The 15,080-nt window shown below is 42.2% G+C and overlaps 1 protein-coding gene across 13 annotated transcripts in view; it reads left to right on the forward strand.

Annotated features, from left to right (window-relative positions):
- The window catches only part of adgrg6 (adhesion G protein-coupled receptor G6), a 49,645-nt gene that overhangs the window by 17,736 nt on the left and 16,829 nt on the right, over positions 1-15,080 (forward strand). For 9 of the 13 annotated variants that reach the window (XM_064340152.1, XM_064340153.1, XM_064340150.1 and 6 more), the window contains 5 exons: positions 1,469-1,516; positions 4,328-4,393; positions 7,317-7,388; positions 8,740-8,805; positions 9,990-10,058. In XM_064340152.1, the coding sequence (XP_064196222.1) occupies positions 1,469-1,516; positions 4,328-4,393; positions 7,317-7,388; positions 8,740-8,805; positions 9,990-10,058 (321 nt within the window). The remainder of the gene's footprint in view (positions 1-1,468; positions 1,517-4,327; positions 4,394-7,316; positions 7,389-8,739; positions 8,806-9,989; positions 10,059-15,080) is intronic. The other 4 variants (XM_064340155.1, XM_064340154.1, XM_064340160.1 and 1 more) reach the window with 4 other exon arrangements.

Genomic DNA, 15,080 nt, shown 5'->3' on the forward strand with positions numbered 1-15,080 from the left:
GCATCATTGCACCCCAAACTGTGTTTGTGAGGACAAGAAGTAGCACAGGCCTTTATTTAGAAATCAAAGCTAAAGAGACATGAATCCAGGCCCATAAGTGTGTCGGTTAGGTGGATGAGGTGCATTCATTTATTTTACAAGGAAGTCTGGAGGCCTCTTTTCTTTCCCCTGCATTTTTCCTGAAACAGGGTCTGTATCAGACAGAGATGAGCTTTTATGTACAGAGGGGTAAAATGGAGGGAACCCGCTGGTGTTTACTCAATGTGATAGAGGTGGATAGAAGTGTTGTCTCAACTGCATTTCTGGAGCGTTTGGATATCAGCGATATGTATTTGCAAATTACTTTTTTCTCAAATCTTAAAATCAGTTTGAAATTAAATGTTTGAAATCAACTGTGCTTGTATGAAGAATACAGGCTCCAGACATGAGCTCTGAATTAATTTTTGTGAATCTTCACTTTGCTGTAATTTAAGTTGTTATAATTTTGAATTGAAGCAATAATTCAGTTCTTTGCCGGCTTAAAAATGTTTAGTCAAAATTTAGTCACGGTTCATGGTGCTAAGAAGGCAAGGGTTTTCACGAGCTACAACTTTGTGCGGATTTATTGTTTCTTTGTATACTTTGCACTAATCAAATACCCAGTGATTTATGCGCTGGCGGTGGTAAGAAAAGTTTATGTGAGCTCAGTGTGTACAGAGAAACCAACCTGAGCCCGCAACTGTGTGGTGAAATGGCTTCTGATTCCCATGAGAAATTTCAGTTTTTCTGTAAATTAATTATTAATTTTTATGGCTGATATGTTGAATTTGCGGAAGCAAACTAATATAAAGTAAAGTAAACAAATGTAAAATTTAACATTTTATGGAACTATAGTATATGGGAAATAGATATATTTTTAATGCTTATGAGTTAAAATTTCTATAATCTATAAGCATTGTGCAATTTGATAAAATTTTAGTAAAAATATTGACGTTAATGGAATACATATATTGTATTTGCATAGTATAACCTAATACTAAATCTCACAGTTTACTATAAGCTGATAAGTATTCAAAATCGTTCAACAGGCAAAATTCATAAATGAAACTTGACTTTCCTGATGCTTTTGCCAATGTTACTTCGTGAGACCACAGTGGAAATAAAATGTTCTAAAGGAGAAAAATATTTTCTTTTCCCAAAATAAACTGATTAGAAGGCAAAAGCAAAACATATACTTGCAAATTATAATCATTTTTCCTGTTGTTTTAAACCAGTGCCTGTTTATATTTTTTCTTGTACTTTTCCAGTTTTAATCCCTTTTGGGTTTCACAGTAGGAAACTGTATTCCTATTATTCTTGATACATGAATTTTTTGGTCTGTTTTTAATTAATGTTTTTTAAATGCATTACTTTGGCTGGTGCTACACTGAATTAATTGCTTACATTGTTTTCTGGTAAAGTCTACTAATTTTTAATCTTCTTTTTGCAGTCTGTTTCCCAAATTGCACACATTTAACAACAGCTGTGCCATCTAGTGGTGAGTGCTTCTAACAACCTGCTTGCTTCACAGAATTGCTTGCAATACAATGCCTGTTGAAGACATGCATGTTGATATCAAAGTGTGAGCATAATGGTGCCATAATGAAAAACGGGGTTTGATTCCTAAACCTTTTATCGTAACATGGTGACAGTCACGTTTGTTGGCCATGTTAATGTACCGCTCCTTGAAAGGGTCTTCAAGTGACATTTGAAAGGGGGTTTGTAGGGCAAGTTTTAGTCCGTTTACGGCAGAACTGAACCCGTCTTCTTTCCAGACGGCAGATCACAGAACGTCAGCTGGAATCTGAGAGGAACCGTTAGTTCATCTCCGCTGTTTGAAAGAGGGCAGTGTCAAGCAGATGGTCTCAATTGCTTTTGGCTACGCCTTAGATTGATTGTCAGGAAAATACAGAACATGGCCGGAAGCCGGTAAAATGGTCTGTTCCTAGAGGTGAATGCTGCTACAAGCGACAGACATCTAACGTCAAAGGGGTCTGCTGACACAAAAATTTGTTTTGTCATCTTCAGCATTTGAGAAAATGAAATTGATCTCAGACTGTAGAATGTTACATTGCGATGGCATTTTGGCCCGATTTTGTTTGTTACTCACACACTCTCTTGCCTGCTGAGCTACACAGGAATCCGTGGCTGTAAAGGCCAGCAGTGTAGGCACCGCCCCAAGGCAGTCTATTAGAGCCTTTTAATGCAGGCATGACTATGCGGAAAGCCCAGACATGCACACATCTAAACGCTTTAACTAACTGCATATTAAAGGTCTGCCTCCCGACCCCCAGAGGTGCATTTCCATGTTGGCATGATATTTAGGAGCTTGAAAATCCATGCCTGAGGCCAACTAACACCGCTGCTGCAGGTCACACTTGAAAATGGAGAATATTCTCTCCCTCTCTCCCTCGGTTTCTCTCTCTCCCTCTCCCTCTTTTACGATCTCTCCTTCTCTCTTTCTCCCTCTCTCTCTGTTTCTCTCTGTTTCTTTGTTTCTCTCTCTCTCATATTCTCTCTCTCTCCCTCCTGCTCTCTGTCCTCTCCCTCTTTCTTTCCCTCTCTCTCTCTCTCTCTCTCTCTCTCCGGTGGCAGACACACTGTCTGCATGGGCGCGCTCCAGTAGAACTTGTCAGTGCCCCTCTCAGTCTTGGAGCGGGCGAGATTTTTCCACCCTTGCAGTTCTTAGGCCTTTGGAGAACACTCGGTCCCTGTGTGACGTAACGCACAGCAGCTTCTTCTGATGTAGCTCAGTGCCCACACCTCTCACAGACGCTACTGTGGGCACGAGCGCACTCTACGCTCACGACCTTTACAGTATGGATCTGATAAGTGGTGCCCATCGTGCTTCACAGGCGTATGCTGAAGAATCAATTTGCACGTACCACGAACACAATGGGCCGTACCATACAGATTTAGAAAACTGTGGTAACTGCAACCCATAACTCAACCTGAGTTTTATTTTCTCATTGAACCCCATTTGTTTTTGTTCTTTTTTAATGGTTTAACCATAGCTAATTTAACCCAGCATGTGTCTAGAATGGGGTTCTGGTTCTTGGTTGCTCCACGGTAAAAAAAAAAAAAGACGTGCATTCTCTGGGACGAGCGGTCAAACAGAGTTGCTAAAGTCATCCAAGCAGGCTCTTTTGTTGGCCCTTTTATTGCCCATTCACAAACTGACATTTTCACTCTGTCAGATGTGGAAAATTTGGGGGTGACTTGGATGCTGAATCTGCAGTCGTGAGTCATTATTTCCAGCGTTAACCGTTGCTGTTAACACTGGGCATTCCGCGAGCTTCGTTTGTCCAGTGATGTATGACTGGGACAATGACCTCTTTCTGAAGGTTTTCATTACCCTGATTATGAAGACGTGAGAGAGAGAGGAGGACGAAGGGAGATTCATCTCTTCGGTGCTGAATTGAATATTTGTCTAGAATAAAGGTGTCATTACTGGGCACACCTTCAAAGACTAGAAATGAGATCACAGTCTTTTCGTCCTTTTCTACAAAATGACGTTGATGGAGAATGACCCAGTTCTAATCTCATTCATCTTTTTCCTTATTAATAACCTGGAGTTATTTACTGAAATATCATTTGTCATAGTCTTGAAAACTCAGGAGTAGATATCCATATAATCTTCAGTAACTACCTTTTGTATATTTTATTTATTCATGTATTTTTATCAAGCACTCAGGTATACGCTACTCAACGAGAAGGGTGTATAATGGAACAGTGTATTATTACATCCATGTGGAAAGTCATCTAAGTCATGGTTAAAACATTCATGAAAGCATGTCCATAGAGTGTGAAATCTGAATGATGTGCGTTTGGTGTTTGTTCAGTTTTTGTCGTGATCTGTGGTCCTGAGCACATCTCTGACACCGCACTCACGTCTTCTCCCTCTCCTTGTTCACTTTAACTTAATACCTTTCCCACAGTAGTGTTAAGGCAATATCTTTCGGCTGCGATTTGAAGGAGCCACTCAAGAGATGGTGTTGTCCTTCGCTGGCTGATAGATTCACCCACACAATGATTCTGTCCTCCGTTAAACACATGGACTGAATCACTGACTGAGAGACCCTCTCTTTAAAGACGCAGCCAATAGGAAAAGCCCCTGTTTGATTCACGGTTTGCTCATTAATTTGCATAAACGTAAGTAGTTTAAAGTTAAAATAATTATAATATTCTTACACACTTAGCCCATTTAGCATGGAGTCGCATTCACTCTTTGTTGTTTGGATTAAATGTAACATTGATGTGATTTTGACTGTTCATTTTGTTGTTAATTGTTTTTGACTTGTTTTTTAAGGTACAGCCATACCTACACTTACGTCTCCCACCACAAGCTGTGCTTCTTCTGGAATGGGGTGTCCAGGTAGGACAAGAGTCTTCCATTGGCATGCATGTCATATGTCACAGTATGTGAAATGATGTTACACTACAGTAAAATGTATAAAAATCTATACAAGTTTTATCTGATATAGTTTAAAGTTTCAAATTTTTCATTACAGTGGTCTTACACCTGTGTATTTAAATATGTAAATACTGTATATATAGCAGATAGGTGCATGTATTTACATGTTATCAGTTACAGTTTATTGTACAGTCTGTTTTATGTATATTTATAGTGTGTATATGGTCTAACGTGGTAGCTGAATATTTAATTAGACACAGACACAAGGCCATTGTAATATGAAGTGTTACTATTTGTCCAAATGGAACACATGCTACATAATCAATATCACATTATTTTATATTCCTAATAGTTTAATTTATTGTGCTATTGTTATTTCACAAATGAAAATGGTCCCATTTGATCTCACAGAATCTTATTGCTGTACATTCTGACAGTGTTGAAAGATGTTGGTTAGGGGCATCACTGCTGTCAGTCCATTTGGAGAGTCCTTAACTAATTGCTAATCTACTATATTTTGGTGTAAGCACAAGATGTTAATGCATTGAGAATTTGGGGGCTCCTGGAACAACTTGATATGATAACCCACATCAGGTTTTGTTTTGTTCTGTTTTGCTTTAGAAGTCCAGTCCTCAGAGGAAGAGGGGCTTTTTGTATAGATGCTTTTAAATTTGTAATTGAACTCTATGAATAACTTTCCCCTTTGCTTTAAATCGAAAGTAGATATATAAAGAGGGCTGAGTCCTACTACCCCCAGAGGGAGTTTATAGAACACTAGTTTAATGTAATGGAGAGCTTTCAGGTTTGCCTGAAAGCTGGACAGTAGCCATGTGTGCCACTGCTTTCAAAATGGTGGCCTGTTTAGTATTCAAAAGCTTGTAGTGTATCTGGACAAGCCTGTTACATTCAATATGTGGTCTTGCTCAGTACATCAGCCTTCCCTCAATTTACATATCTTTGGGGAGCAGCTGAGAGCTTGCGCAATATCCTTTTAACAAAACTCAAGTGTGTATATGTGTGTGTACCTGACACACTTAAACTAATCAATCAATTCACCGTCTGTGTACAACTAAGCAATAATGAAGTACTGCCCATGTAAAACTAATCAATGAAGATGTGCTATACATTCCATTGTACATTGTACAAGGAGCACCTTATGAATCATATTACATAAACAATATGAATATTTTGCTTCTCCTGGGATTGAAAAAAAATAATAAATTGGTGAGAAAGAAAGTGTTAGCTGTCCATGTAGATAATATAATCCCAGCTAATTTTTGGTTCTCAGAACATTCCCAGAACATTGGAGTGAACATTTCCAACACTTTCCTTGTACATTATCTTTTAGGTCACAAGGAACACTCCAGAAAAAAATGTTTTATTCAGTTTTGTTATTTAAGTGACTGTATATTATGAAATGGTCGTTCATTTCAATTTTATCAGGAATATTAGCAATATTTGAAAAAATCTGTAAATTCACCTATTTAAAATTTTATCTGAAACATATCATTCATGATATTTTTTTAAAACGAACTGATAACCATCAGGGGATGTTGCCAGAAAGTAATGTAACATTTGTTCTGTTTGAAACGATAAAATAAAAAGGGAGCCTAACCGGAATCTTTGTCAAAGATGTCCTGGGAAAGTTTTGTGCTAATTGAGATTGAGATAACCTGAGAGGAAAGTGTGTTGTGCAACAGAGGCACAACCTGCCATCTGTGCTATGCATATTACCCACTGAAGCAAAGGAAAGGATTCCCAGGGTCCTGTGCAGAACAGGCCACTGTACTAATCAGGGGCTGTGATTTTTTTATGTGAGTCTAGAATGCATCTTGAAGGGGATGTTGGATCTTGACTAAATCTGCATTGAACCAGATTGTGCATAATTGCCTGCAGTAAATCAGGATGACTACATCCTGCACTCTCACATCCAGGGATTTATAACTGTACCATGAACCCTACGTATAAATAATCATGACATCATCAAACAGGGTCTCACTGGGCTCGTCTGTAAAACGCCATAAAGATTCCAGTACAGTATAAAGTGTATCTTTCGGTTAAAGATCTACCACTGGTTGCCTTGGTGATGGACACTTCCATCCCCGTCACTGTGCTGAAAATCTTGGCATGCACCTAAACTACCAAGAAAGATAGATCTGTTACTCTGAGGCAAATGGTTTTTATCTCAACCGCGGGAACTGAAGTGCCACTGTGGAAAACGATCTAGACTCTGTGGCTCTGCGCAAAAAAGGAGAGAGAGTTTACTTCTTTGTATCTCCCCTTACAAATGTGGCTCACGGTCCGCTGGTCCAGATTTGCTCGGAGGGCCTCCCGCTCACCAGACTGCAGCCGCTGGAACACAGGGTCCTGCTAGATTCTGCCTCTAAGTGCTCATCGAGGATGAGACAACCCAACCACAAACCAGACCCAAACCACTGTGTGGAAAAAATGAGGACATAATCTGTCTGCCCGGAATTCTATCTTGAGATAGAACATACGCTGTGGCCCTCAGATACCATGCAGAGAGTATACTGGCTTTAAATTATTCTAGAATGTTCTACAGGCCTTCTCTGATCGAGCGGGAAGAAAGCACCCTCAGATTTGTCTGCCGTTGAGAAATTCCTTTCATCTGATTTTAAGCGCTGTCCACTGTGACATTGAGGTGTTTTTTATTACATTTTTTTCTTGTTTATTTTTGCTGAATGGAAGGAAATGTTGCATTCACGCGAGCGCAGTTAAAGCTTGAGGAGAGAAGCCTCGGTCTAAGTGTGTCGTTTGGTTTGAATCCCCTTTGCTTGTGCTATGCTTGTGAAGAGCACTGCTCTAATGTTGCATTGTTTCACTTCAAATTAATTCATATTAAACCTTTCTCCATCCCCGAAAGCGCCAATATTAACTTCTGCTACAGCATCCACTGTCACCACTAACATGACTGGTACTAATCCAACGAGATACGGTAAGCATCACTTTGGTTTTTTAAAGTTTGTTTTCGTAACTTTTCTGAAAACATCAGTTTCTAAGGTGTGAGAAATGTGATCCCACTATTACTATTTTAATCAATCCTTTATTGAGTTATACTACTCCAGTAATCAATATGGAACATCCCAGATTGACTATTAACTTCATAGATGTATATTTGTCACAATTAATTAAGCACTGTAGTACAACACTAAAACTCTTATTTAATCCATTACCTATCGTGACCACCCTTATTAGATCATTCCGTCAGGGACAAATGGGACTGACAAGCAGCTGGTCAACATCATTTGAAGAAAATATGATTATTATCAATTGCAAATCAATAAATCAATCATAGCACCATTATTTGATGTAAGATATGTGACCTAATCCTGGTAATTGATCAAGGTTCCTAGTCTTCTATAAAGTCCAGTATTGCAGTGCATTTACCCAATGTAATATGTATTAGACCAAAATTAGATTATTGAATACGGATATATTCTAAAGCAGTCTGGCCCAATAATGGACCTTTCTTACTAAGGAATGTGTTTTTGTCACTCGTCCTTCAGATAAATGCCTGTTTTTATACAGTGACTTGCAAAAGTATTCATTTTACTGAATTACAACTGATACATTGAAATTTCATTTTATGGGATATTTCATTTAAAAACACTGACACTCAAATGAATTAAGTTGAATGAAGAATGAATGGAGCAAAATACTGGGGAATTCTGCAAGAGAACATATTTCAGTCTGTTAAAAAACTGAAGCTTGGGAGAAAATTGACCTTTCAACAGGACAATGATTCATAGCACAAAGCCTGAGCAACAGTGGAGGGGCTTAAGAACAAAAAGGTGAATGTTCTGTAGTGACCCAGTCAAAGTCCTGATCTCAATCTCGTTGAGAATCTGTGGCATTATTTAAAAATTGTGGTCCACAAGCGTCATCGAACCAACCGGAATACCCTGGAGTAAATCTGCCAAGAAGAATGGGCAAAAATCCCTCTCAATCAGTGTCCAAAGCTGGTAAAGCTGTTATTGCAGAAACAGGTGGCTCTGCCAAATATTAAAATGTGGGGTTTGATTACTTATACTGAAAAATAAGTAAATTTGGCCTTGAAAATGTATTGTAAGGGCATGAATGTTTACAGGAACAAAAAACTGATTGGAAAAATGTGTAATCATCATAGGTAATCAAGAAAATGTGATTATTTTGGGGTCTGAATACTTTTGAAAGTCACTGTACATCTGTAAACATGAATTTCCTTCACAGCATGGCATGGACTGTCTGCATTCATTATTCTCTTTCGCAAACCATTCTGCTTACATTCAATGTCCTTGTACCTCCAGTCCAATCTACCACCACATCACCTGCAATCACCACTAGCATGCCCTTAACCAGCATATCTACAGATGGTAAGGTTTGATCTTTCAAGATAAGTACTTTGTTTTAACAACGAGAGTGGGGCTTATCAAATTAACCAATATTTTTTTTTACTTTTGGAAGGAATTCTCCCTTTTTTTCTTACTGCTACCTGTTCCCAAATCCATATACAAATCTATCTACAGTGTGGCACATCATTTTCATGCAAGCATTTTCATGCTTTTAAACCATTCACAGTTAACAGTTGTCAACTTCCGTGTCACCTGCCAGCACAACTAACAGGCCAATATTCTCCACCACAGCCCCTGCTAAGATATCTCCCCTAAAGGTCATATGTGTAATTCCAGGGGAAATGGTTCCTTTTCAATCTTGACCTTTCAGATCTTCCTGATATTTGACGTCCATAATGCAGCATTGGAGTAATGGACATCGGTATATACTTCTGAGGAAAAAAGAACGCAAACCATCATTGAGAAAGTTGGGGACATTTTCACTTTGTTTTCGTTCCACTTTTAGCCTTCCTACCTCTATTTTCGAGACCTAGAGTTTGACAACCGTAAACGGTAATAACAGCATCATGGTCTTATTATAATCACAAAGACTTGCTCTACAACATGGGTCATGTTTGAATTAATTATTCTTTGACTTAGTGACGTGCATTAATTCATTTAAAGTAAATATGAATAATCCAATTATCTCAAAACTATTTTAAATTTTTTGCTCAGTTTTTTTGTCCATCCGGTCACCTTGCTCGTCACAAAAAACATCAAGAAGAACAGATAAAAACATAAAAATCCCATGAAAAGGTATGAGATGAAGCATTGCCATGTACTGAGGAGAAAGGTGATGGTAAAAGTATACCAATGGTCGTTACTCCAACGTGACACTGTGAGTGTCACATATTAAAGATCTGGGAGGTTACCATTGAAAAGGAGCCATTTTCTTCTGAAATTACCCATATCCAATAATTGTTGTATATTGTCAGTAAAAACAGAAGCCACTGTCAAGAGCCATTACTCAAAGTGCACTGTGACCTTTATAAATAGTTGAGTTTACTGTATGCTTTGTTTTCCTTTGCACCTTTCTAAATATTGAAAACATAAAAACATGCATGGTCATCATTTCACCCGTACTGTACTTATAGCATGGCTTACTTCACGGATATCCATTTGAGCTTTCAAACCATTTATTTCGCCTTTGATGTCCCTGTCACCAGCTACGCATTTCATTATTCCATCAGCTGCCACCACCACTAACACACATCTACACCCCAGTCCTGCCAATGGTAAGATAGATTTGTTTTCTCTTAACTTGTGTGACCTCTTGGGAGATTGATTTCTGGCGATTCTTTTGTGCGCAGAGAATGAGTTGAACGCAATCCCCGATGTGCGGTCTAATTGGAACGTCCCAGAGGGACCGCGCTGGGGAAGGAAGTGTCCAGACTTTTCAGTGGCTTGCTGAAAAAGAACATGAATGTTTTGTCATTTAGCAACAAATCGCTGTACCAATTTGATTACTACAGCTTGATTCCCTCTTTTGTGTTTCTTTTCTTATGGCTGGCAATGTGAACGCGTTACTGACGGTTTCTGAAACCACGGCTGTTTCGTCGCACAATTGGCACACCTTCAATTAAGAGCTCACAGAGTGAGCGATCCATTGTTCACCTTATAACAGTGGGTAGAACAAGCAATCTGCCCGAATCAATAATGCCGTCAAACTCCTATTCCTTCACAACAACTGGAACTATACAAATGAAAAGTATCGGACCACAACAGACAGTAATACATTTGAACTGCCGTCTGGGTTACTTGGTGGCAATATTGGCACTGACAATATTTTCCTAAAAAAACAATCATAACAACCACTATGTATATGGTCTCTATACTCTATATAAGCTATAATAGTCTTTGAGAAAATCCACACTGTTTTGTGCAATTTGCGGTCTCTGTTACCGTTAATGGTAACTGTCACTCATGTCGCTGACATGTCCTACTTTTGCTCTCAATGTCCGAGATCCCCACTGTCTCAGCCAGTACTGTTACTAACATTCCTGCCAATGACATCTTTCTGCAGGGTCAAGAAAGTCTTGGTTTTACTTCCTTGCTTTCTTGTTAAAATAAGTTTTCTCTAACTATAAATCTCTGGGCTTTTTTTTCGTGCACAGCCTGTGTGATAATAAACCACTCAGCATGCAAACATTCCTCATCAAGAAACACCAAATTATGTGTCATAGTGGTGTCGTAATTTCTCCATAATGGCTGCGTTAGATGTCATAAATCCTTCAGAATTATTGTGCCGCTGGTTCTCTTGGTTGGGATTAGGGACAGGGTTTGAGTGCTTGTCACTCTTGGCTCGCTGTAATTCCACAGGAACAGTGGTCATAAAAGTGCTATATACTGTACTTATATAGAGCAGTTGCAAATAAAATGTTGGATTATTCTAATGGAAACCCTTTGGTGGGGAACAGTGTTCCACTAAAGCTTGTGCAGAGCTGATCAACCTGAATGAAAGCATTGAAGTATAGGTTTTATAGGTTTTATTTTTTCACATATGATTTTGAAAGCAACTGCATTAAAGAACCAATTAAATTATATTAACACATAAAAACAAAACGTAACTTGCTTTGACTCCTTCTTTTCACAATGGCTGATTTTGATGAAGCAGTGAAAGAGATGGCCACTCTGCGGCTGATGCTTCGTCTCGGAGAAGCAGCCCCGGGCCTGTCCACCACCCCGCACACGCGACCGCACGTCATCGCCGGTCCGAGGAGCTCCAAAACCTCCCTCGGCATGATTTCCACACCCCTGATCTGGCCTGTGAGGAAGAAGCCCGACCCCCTCGCTCGGCCTCAGGAAAGGCCCGTGATCTATCTGACGAAACCTCCCATCCCGACAAACACGTCCCCTAAGACCAAGGCGGCCACAACCCTTTCTGTCTCCAGGAAAACGAACCTGGTGTCCAAGGGCGACATTCATTCAGAGGTGGCACTCCCATGGCAACTGGCAGAGACCCAAAGCGGGAGCGAGGACGTGGAGCATTTCCAGGTGGCTTCGCTCGGTAACCGAAAGAACAAGCCCCTGGCACCTCACTGGGCCCTGACAGTGAGCACGGAGAACAGCACCATGAACTGGACGGACTCCCTTGAGTACTCATCCGGTGTGGAACCTTTCATCTATGACATAGAACTGGGGGAGGAGCCTTTCGGCCTCTACGACTTTGAGCTACCCTACTCTCTTGATGAAAGTTTAGCGGTCGACGCCGCCCACCTGGCCGACGCTCTGAGTGCTATGGGCATCAACGCTGAGAGCCTGGACCCAGGGGAGGTTGAAAATCCTTTGAGCAATCAGCCAGACCCCCATTTACACTGGGACCCGCTGCCAGGGGACTCAGCTCGGCGCCCACCCAGCGGCTGGATGCCGATCCGTTTTGACGGAGTGCCAGGAGGGACAGGTGTGCAGACGGACCCATCGGGGCCAAGCAGGATCGGCACGGCAACACCGGAGACAAGCGCTCGCCTGCACCGTGGACCTTCGCAGCACCAGACCTCGAACCCGTGGACACCAAGTGTTCCCTCGCAACCATCCGTGCTCGGTGACTATGAGGCGCTTTCCACCGGAACTGTGCACCCCCACGTGGAAACGGAAACCCAAACAGAAGCGCCTCTGGCCAATTCTTCAGACGGACAGCTGAAAGATCAGACCGCTGACCCCTCAGATCATTTGGAAAGCTCCCTCCATTCCTTAAGGAAGCACTCCTCTTCAGCGGTGACAGAGGCTGCTTCCCCATTCTCTCGCATCAGCGGTTCGGAATGGGAAAGGGCGCCGCTTAGCGATTCGACGCACGTCCGGCCCTCTCAAACAAACACGCCACACCTGAGAAGCTCAGAGGCGATCCTGACACCAGCCATCGAGATTCAAAGTGACTTATTAATAACAGAGGCTTCAAGGCTACATCCTTTGTCCCTTTCGAGCCTCAGCGATCTCTTTCTGGCTTTCGCACACGGCTCTGCGGATATTCGCCATTCTTCTGCTCACAAAGGCCACGGAGACTCGGTGTTGCCGTCACTGACAGAACAATCCGTGTCCAGGGTCAGACCTCATTTTGAGGACAGCGAGCCTGCCCTTCCTGTTGATACAGTGCCCTCAGCTCCGGACGGTAACACTGCAGTAATAATGTCAGCAACATCTGGGGGCTCTAGATTAGACGCGTCTGCGGTTTTGGAGGACTCCTATGTAAACGGTTCCCCAAAAACCCTGCTGAGCAGCTTAAAAGGCCACTACAGCAGTCCTTCAGAATCTGATATGAGATGGTTGACACATTCGGGTCATATTTCTGCCAGTGATATTGCTGAAGTACCACACAAGGCTACTGCAGCCCTAGGAGACAAATTACCTGCCTTTCAGTCCTCGCCTTTTAATGCGATTTCCAAAACAACGGAAGGGGAAAATGATATATGGCCCACGTTTAGCATACCCCCTCACCTCTCCCAAACAGGCTTTCTGTATGAGAGCCTGTTCTCAGAATTAGTGAGTAATGCTTCAGCAACTACCGAGGAGGAAAAGCCACAAGGGGTGCAGAGTTATTTAACTGAAGCAGAAGTCAACATGTCGCTTTTGAACGGTTCCCAGGGGGGGTCTCTATCGCAGACCCATCTCTTACAGCCCAGCTATTCTGGTCCCGTTGCCAATCAAGCTCCGAACACATGGCAGGGTACGTCACAACCTCACGACGATGACTTCACGCGCCTCTCAGAGACAAAGCGACTCCCCTCTCTGTTAAACCCCTCCCCTACTCCGCTCGAGCCGCATCGTGTCAGCTTGTCAGGCAGCGGTGAGGCCCTTTCCCATGAGCCCCAGGGAAGTGCTCACATGGGTAGTTTGAATATGACATCCCCGCATATTCTCCTGGGCAGCGTGACCCACCTGAGCGCACATGATTTCCTGCCTGACCTGCATTCGAGCATGACCTTCAAGTCAACCGTGGCCATCCCTGATGGTTCTGAAAGGTCATCTGACCAGGCAGTAACACGCCCCCCTCGTTCAAATGAGGTGGAACCCATATCTCACACCACCCCGGCTCTAGAACTGACGTTGTTTTTCAGTGCTCACGATGCGGTGGGAGGAGCCTCAGGTGACACGCAGCCTAATCATCCGATGGGAGCATTCCTACACACCTCTGTACATGACGGCAGCCAGCAGGGGCCAGCCCAGCCTACCGGACCTTATGAAGGACCATCCAGGCCCACAGCCCTCCTGGAAACTGGACATCCAGCCCAATTAGAGCTACACCTCAGTGCGTCTCAGCCATTGTCAGACAGTAAACCGAAGGAAGAATCCCCAGATGACAAACTCCTGTCGGCTTCTAGCCAGCCATATTCTGCCGCAAATTCGTCCACAAGCGCCATGACCTGGAAAAGCACAACTGTGGCCCAGACCACCCCGAGCCACCCGGAGGCAGATCAGTCTCATTCATCACATGCAGCTGCAACAGGCCAGTCTTTTGTCCCTACAAAGGGCCCGATTTTCACTCCGCCCAGAGGAGTCAATGCGGCCAATGGCAGTCTGCCCACGAGAGCCACCAATGGGATCTCATCGGCCGTCCCTGAGCTCGCAGTGTGCCAGTGTAAAGCTCGCTTTCATATTTCATGTCTGTGTGGACTTTCGACAGGGAACAGTATGTTTTGTAACAACACCGTAGATGTAGAACAAAAAAATAAATAATCACCTCTTCATTGTAGATGCTTCGACTGGTAGCGATGATGGGATGTTGTAGTAGTATCAGGTGAAAATCTGTCTGTCCTCTTTGGTGAGCTGATTCACATGGGTTGCTGATCGCGGGACAGTAGGAATCTAACACGGAACGTAGTTTCCCAATCAAGGGTTTTAGATTGCCAGTGCACTTGAAAGCTGTCATTCTCTTACAAAATGGGTACTGCACCCCCTTGTGATTTCAAGTTACACTGTTCAGGTTTCTTAGGAGACTTTGTATCCTGTTTGCCAGGACAGATTTCTATCTCATCACATTAAAAAAAAAACCAGATTCCAGATTCACCCAAAGTTACAGCGCATGGCTTGTAGTCCCCACAGTTGCATTGAAGCAGGAAGCCTTTTTTGTGTTGCTTCGACACATTTTGTTCAGAAAATCTGAATACGTGTCTCTAATAGACTGTGTAATGATACGAGCAGATTGAATTTATACACACTGAAGTCTCCTAAGAATGGTCTTGGCATGAGAATAGAGATGTATTGTAGTTAGGCACTAACAGCAAATGTTACTCGGGAGCCATCTTGTGATGGTTGTGTGGCAT

Source organism: Anguilla rostrata, chromosome 6 (genome assembly GCF_018555375.3).
Source record: "Anguilla rostrata isolate EN2019 chromosome 6, ASM1855537v3, whole genome shotgun sequence".
Classification (NCBI taxonomy): domain Eukaryota; kingdom Metazoa; phylum Chordata; class Actinopteri; order Anguilliformes; family Anguillidae; genus Anguilla; species Anguilla rostrata.